Raw genomic sequence first — 6,802 nt, 5'->3', positions numbered from 1 at the left:
TTTCAGTCAACCCAATACCCAGATTTTGTCCGGCTCGTTTATATCACCGTTAACGACACTATCATGATCTCACTTTCTGTGAACTTTGTCAGCAGTGACTTCGGATTCTCTTCGAGCCGCGGAAAGAACAAATCGCTCCGGGACAGCCTAATGACTATGCGATGATGCTTCCCCGTCAAGGGCCGCATTTCGGGCAACTCCATCTCTCCGCCTTAGTCACCGTCCAACCACTTTAATGTGCCGCTTACACTACACGCTCCTCCCTCGCCACGGTCCGTCTCGCTGCTGCCAAGAGAGCTTTCCCGGCAGCACGGCCAGGCGGTTGGGCTAGCTCCGCTAAACCGGACCGCAGCGGGGCTGGGACGAGCTGCGCGTCCCCGGCCCCGCGGTGGCGGCAGGGGGACGCCGAGGCTGAGGGACACCCGCCCCGCCGGGCGCCGACCCGACCCGCCCCGCCGGGCACGGCGGCCGCTGCCGCAGACGGCGCTGGGCAGCCGTTTCGCGGCCGCTTCACGGGAGCGGCGTGCACGCCCCCACCCCGCCGGGCTTGCGCCCCCCTCCCCGGCGCGCAAGGCGGGGCAGGGAAGCCCGGCCCGGGCGGTGCGTGCCTGCGGTAACCCCCGGGCGCACGCACTGCCCCGACCGCATTCGCGCCCCGCGGGAGCGGGGAAAGACTCAGGGCGTTCACGTCGCGCCGGGCTCTTCTCCGTGAGGAGGAGAGGCCCGTTCTCCCGGCGGACTTGGCACTTGTGCGGCTGCTTCGGTACTTGCGTGTGAGGAAGGGCCGAGCCCTCCTCCGAGCGGCCGGCCGGCCGCCCTCCGACTGCCGCTCTCGGCGGCAGCGGGCTGGCTGCCTGGCGAGCGCGGCCGTACGGCGGCAGTGCGGCAGGGCGGCCCGCTGGGCCCGTCGCCTTTAAGACGCCTACGGGGCGGGGCTATGTAGATTTCGGCTGAACATTCTGGAGTGGAGGGGAGCGGCGGGGGGCGAGGCGAGGCGAGGCGAGGGAAGGCGCCGAGCCGAGCCGAGCCGAGCCGAGCCGAGCCGAGCCGAGCCGAGCCGAGCCGAGCCGAGCCGCCGGGCGGCCAGGCCGGCCTTCCCCGGGAGGAGGCGGAGGCCGAGGGGGAGGAGGCAGGGGAGGAGAGGAGAGGAGAGGAGGAGGAGGAGGAGGAGGAGGAGAAGGGAGGAGGAGGACACGGGGAGGCGGTTGCTGCTGCTGGGCAGAGAGGAGTCGTGCAGGAGCTGCGGCTGCACTCGGACGCCACATTCCCTCCTTACGGGACTGGTGGTGAGGATGAGCGAGAGCTGACCCTGCCGCCGCCGCCTGTGCTGTGAAGTGTCTGCTCCTCCTCCTCCCCTGCTGTGGGTGAACCTGCGCTACGGGCTCTTCACCGACACGGGGGGGGTGGCTGGTTTGTTTGTGTATTTGTTTAAGGCAAAGAGAGAGAAAGAGAGAGAAGGAGAGAGATCTTCCATCCACTGAAGCACAGTTCACTATGATCGTACTCGCATTCAGCACTGGAAGCCGGTTGGATTTCGTGTCTCAGTCCAGGGTGTTTTTCTTGCAAACCTTCCTTTGGATTTTATGTGCTACAGTGTGCAAAGCGGAGCAGTATTTCAATGTGGAGGTAAGATCAGCCGTATGCGTGTGCGAGCGTGTGTGCTTCCCCCTCTCCCTTTCCCCCCTTCCCTTTTTTTATATTCCCTAAATAAAATAAAATCAAATAGCCAGCCATGTCTTCCAGCAGCCAGGGCATACGCCTGTGTCGGCTTTCTTTCCAGCAGCCGGTAGCTAGCTCCCCTCCCCGAGTTCCCCCGCCTGATGGATGCGTTTCAGCCGGAGATCCCGTTATCCGCGGCAGCACAAAGCGCGATGCTGAGCGCTGGAGCGCAGCCCGTGCCTCCCCGCTGCCCTCGCCCACGGAAGACGGGAAACCCTCAGCCCGGGCACGGAGGAAGCCTGGGGCGTAGTGTGTACACGCAGCTCAGGGAAGGCTCTGAGGATATCTTGGACTTTAGATACCGCCGTATTGCTGAGTTTCCCCAGCCTTTTTTTTTTTTTTTTTTAAAGAAGAATGAATGAAAGAGCGTTATGGGGACAGGAGGAAGGAAACTTGAGATTTTGGCACGTTTCTTTGTGGTAGAGTATTTGACAAAATAAGATCTTTTTCCCATTTAAACGTCACAAAAAGAGTTGCCGCTAGAAATAGTGAAACAAACGGCATAAAGATGCAAGTACAGCACAAAAGTTAGAGGGTGTGAAGGACCAGGAAACAGAATTTTTCCAAGTGAAGAAGAAGATTAAAATGTGGGGATACCTAGATGGGGCAAACCCTAAGAGTTTAAGTGACAGTGAGAATTCAGTGGGCATCCATTTCCCATCACTTTTCTATACACTACCAGTTTTCCCGTTTGGGATTTTTACATAGTGCTTTTTATTAATTAATGTTCCTTTACCGACTTTATCATCTTTGCATAGATTCTTTCCTCCTTTTTCCCTCTCCTGTCACTCCATTCGTTCTGCTGTGAGCCCTTTTTCATAATCTGTTTCAATGTGATGTATTTCCCTCTTCCTTTCCCTGTCTATTCAACTTCTTCATCTTTCTTGTTATGTGTCTCTTTAATTTATATGTGCTCTTTCAAATTCTAATACATAATTCTGGTTTTCTGTTAGATCCCTGTGTTTCTTCACTTTCTTCTGTCCTGCCCACTCCAAACTTTCTGCTGCAACCATACACCACCCTCACTCATTCTTTTTTCTGGTCTCTTTCATCTCCTATGTTCCCACAATTCTTTCTCTCAGAGAAATGAAGTCTGTGTCTTTTCCTCTGTCTCACACATGTGCACACTTGCTTGTTTTATTTGAGCTCTTGTTCTCACTCAGTGACACTCATTCTTGCTACCATCTCTGGCAAGACTGCTGCCGCAGTTGCTCCTCCATCCCTAGACTGGCTCCCTTTTTGTCTGAAGTTCTTACCTGTACTTCTGCCTCTGCCTCATGCAAAATTGCCTCAAACATATAAAAAAGTCACTTTTTCTTTCCTCATGTCTGCTTTCATTCTAGTCTTTCCCTCTCTACTGGCAGTTTCCCTTGCCACATGCAATCCTTCTCTCAGCTTAACAACACACATCTATAGCTTCTCTCTCTGACTTGTGTCTCTCCAGAAAGGATTGTCTTTTTGCTCCATCATTAAGATCTCTCCTGATTATAAATCCTAGTCTTTTTTTCTCTGTATTCTACGCGCTAGTCACTCTTGTTCGTTCCTTATCACAAATGTGCATCTCTGCTTCTGTTTGATTGTAAGCTCTTTGGGGCAGGACTCATGTCTTCTTACGTGTTTATGCGGTGTGTACCATGCTCGAGTCTGGAGTACGATTGCAAGACTTTTGGTATATAAATATTAAAGTCGCAAATTTCAGACCGCACATGGAAGTTATCCTTCTTTTGCTCATGTCCTCAGCTGCCTTCTTTACTGATGAGCAGGGGAAGGCAGCGTGGAAGAGAGGAAGTTGCTCTCTGTCTCCTCTCCAGGCTTCACAGGCTGGCCCCCTGCAGGGTATGGGGAAGAAATTCCAGCAACAGAACTTTCTCCTCCCACAGTAGTCTGCTTTGCTGGCATCTGGCTCTGCTGGAGAGACGGGCGGCAGATGGAGCTAGTGTGGGAGGAGAAAAAGATTGGTTTAGTCAAGTGGAATATGAACAGGAGGCCAACTCCAGTCAGAAGGAGGTTTTATGAGGAAAGAAGGGAAACACTTTCATTTTTGCCACCTCTTCCATATGGAAAACAGCACATTTTGAGGGCAAAGGCAATATCGGGAGCAAGAAACACTGTTGGGTGGAATGAAGTAACGTGTGTGTGTGATGAGGGCACATATTTCTCCCTTTTGAAATATGCCATCTCCTGTTCTTCCTCCCAGCCCTTCTGAAACGAAGTGTGTTGTCATATGCCAGCGCTCCCAGTCTCTTTTCATATTTAAGTCTTTGAGCCACAGATTGCTGGGAGCCAGAAGAGTGTTCTAGGGAATTACTCTAGTATTTGAGAGTTGTCCTACTACAGGACTTTTCCCTAGGCCACTGCCTTTGAGCACTGTCAGTGACATGGTCCTGGGCTAAATGGACCTCAGATTTGCCCCAAAACAGCCATTGCCACATTCACATTGTTCAGGTAGCGCTGAAAATTCAACTTTCTTTTTGTTGGGAACAGCAAAGGCTAAAAGCATGGGAAATTTGAGGCAAAGGACTTGGCAACAGCCTGTATGTATTGTGCTGTACAATCTGTGTCAGCACAAGTGCATAAAACAGTTGTACTGGATAGTAAATTGTGAAAATATGACAAACGTTTCTTATTACAGTAAGAATAAATATGCAAAGTAGGGCTCAGGAAAGAAGTGGTGTACATTTAGTTGAATGAACTAAATGTTCAGAGTCGCTGAACAAATGCTTAGGATGGTTGGAAAGCAGATTTTTTTCATTCTTTCTTGTCTCCAAATAAAGTACAGATAATACCTGTTGAACATTATAAAATGAGGAGATCATTTATTTTCTCTTGTTATTCTGTCTCCTTTAATCCACATTCCTGATTAATAAGCAAAATCTGCATAGCAGTGTTTTATTTTTTTGTTTGTTTGCTTCAATGCAGGTTTGTTAGGCTGTGAGCCAGGGCAATTCTTAGGAGATATTACTGTAGCTCAAAGATATTAAATAAAAATGTTATCTTTTAAAAGAAAAACACAAAGCTGAAGTTTACAAGCTTGTATGAACATTACCGTTCTTCTTTATAATTTTGTTGTCCCGCTGTAAAATGTCTTTTGAACAAATATCTACATGGATGAAATCCTCAAGCTTCCGATGATAGCTGAGTTGTCAATCCTGAAATGTATTAATGCATGTTGTATTTCATGTAATAGACATAGCTGGGTAGAATTCAGATCATGGAGTACGGGACTCTGGAGGGGCACACTTGCACTCTGAATCAGTGAAAGCTTTGTGGTAAAGCCGCATGAGAGATGATTGTAAACTGATAGTTTAAGTAATGATGAAGTTTTAAGATTCACATACTCTTATGTGTAGGAAGATTTTAGCATTAATTTTCAAAGTTCACTGATTACCAGTGGCATTTTTGTGAGACATTGTTTCTGATATCATGAGAAAAACTAAAGACTATACTGTTAGCTCCTTCTTCTCAGTGTTGAACTCTTGGTCCAAAACTATAACATCAATGAGTAAGTGCACTAATGGAAGAATATACCATCAATGTAGAGTTTTTCTACTATTTTCAGCTATTTCTGTACACTAGCAAAAGAAAATGTCCGTCAGTGAGATAGTGAATGGAATAATAGTTATTAAAAGAACATTTTAAATGTAAAATTGAAAAAAGCAGACACAAGATAATTTGTTACTAAAAAATGATGGAGCAACCAACTCCCCCCCCCCCCCCCCCCCCCCCCCCCAATAGTATCTTGTGTTGCTCAAAGATAACTCCTTTGTGTGCTATTGGGAGTGTCTATAGGTGGTCTTTCACAAGTATCATCCATATAGACTATATATATATATATATATTTTTATATGTTTTCCTAAAACCAATAATATTGTACTGTTTGAGCTGGTATTATCCTGTGAATTTATCTTCTAATGTTATCCCTTAGTTTATTTATATATTTAAATAATAAGTATGTGTATATTTAATTTACTATTAAATATTCAATATTAAAAAAACCTAAAAACAATGTCACCATTTTGTTAAGGGAAAAATGGTTTTTGAAACAAGAATACCTTGGTCAGAAGACAGGGTCAGCATGAATCTGGAATAAGATTAATCTCCAGATCCTAATACTGCCTACTCTTACTCAGCTGGGTATCTGCGTAAAGCCTGTTGAGCAAAGAAACGTTTTTAGAATCACACCTAGTTTCATTGACTGTATTTGTGATGTGGGAAACGCTAGAGACAAAGCATGCTTCATCATGTCTCTCCTCAAGCTGGCAGTTACGCTCTATTTTCCTTCTTCTAATGCTAAATATATAGACTTGAATCCCTAGGGGAGATCTTAAAATGACTCTTATTTTAGTGTAAGCAGCTCTTTAAAACAATACAGTCTTTTCTATCCTCCCATTTTCAGAGGTGGGACAGTTAAATTGCATATTGTGGAACAAAATACAGTGGAATCCAAACTTCAGAAAATTACCATCAGTTTCTTCCATGGTAATAAGTGGCTGAGAACCCTGTTGTTTTCATTGTTAATAAACTTTACAATTAGCCTCCAGCTTCTGCTGAATGGTAATGCATGACCTTTTCTTCCATAGACTTGGCGTCTTTTAAGCGTAAAAACTGACCAGTTTAATTCTTCAGTTGGTCATTGAAAAGGAATAAATGTTTGGGAGGGGAAAAAATCCTCCGATATCACCTTTACATGCTTTTCAACTAGTGGGCTTGGTTGTCAGGTTTGCAAACACAACACAGTATCTTTATAATTTGTTAAAATGCAAGCTCAAAACTATGGAGAAGCAATTAAGGTGGTTTTGCTATAAATAGTGCCATGTGTCCTAAAAGGACTTTACAGGGTCTTCTGCATTGTTTTTAGTTGCAGTCAGTGTGCATGATTCTCAGTTATTTAAATTCTGAATCTCACTCTTGCATCAGGTATCAACTAAATGAATTGGATTTTCGTTAGAACAAGAAATTCAAACTGAAATTATTAGAAGGATAGAGAGGAGTTATTGAATCAGGTGGTAGAGGTGGTTACTGGGTGAAATAATAGTCAATAAAAATATAGATATAATGTGGTGTGTATTTCCTATTTGATTAT

The 6,802-nt window shown here is 46.2% G+C and overlaps 1 protein-coding gene across 2 annotated transcripts in view; it reads left to right on the top strand.

Moving 5' to 3' along the window:
- Positions 1–298: 298 nt before the first annotated feature.
- MMP16 (matrix metallopeptidase 16) overlaps positions 299–6,802 on the top strand; it is a 193,732-nt gene continuing 187,228 nt past the window's right edge. The window contains exons 1-2 of one of the 2 annotated variants that reach the window (XM_075494902.1): positions 299–763; positions 1,434–1,626. In XM_075494902.1, the coding sequence (XP_075351017.1) occupies positions 1,495–1,626 (132 nt within the window). In that variant the 5' untranslated portion in view covers positions 299–763; positions 1,434–1,494. Of the gene's footprint in view, positions 764–1,224; positions 1,627–6,802 lie in introns of those variants that run through there. The other variant, XM_075494901.1, reaches the window with a different exon arrangement.

This window comes from Mycteria americana, chromosome 2, assembly GCF_035582795.1.
Source record: "Mycteria americana isolate JAX WOST 10 ecotype Jacksonville Zoo and Gardens chromosome 2, USCA_MyAme_1.0, whole genome shotgun sequence".
NCBI lineage: Eukaryota > Metazoa > Chordata > Aves > Ciconiiformes > Ciconiidae > Mycteria > Mycteria americana.
This window is presented reverse-complemented; position numbering and strand designations above follow the sequence as displayed.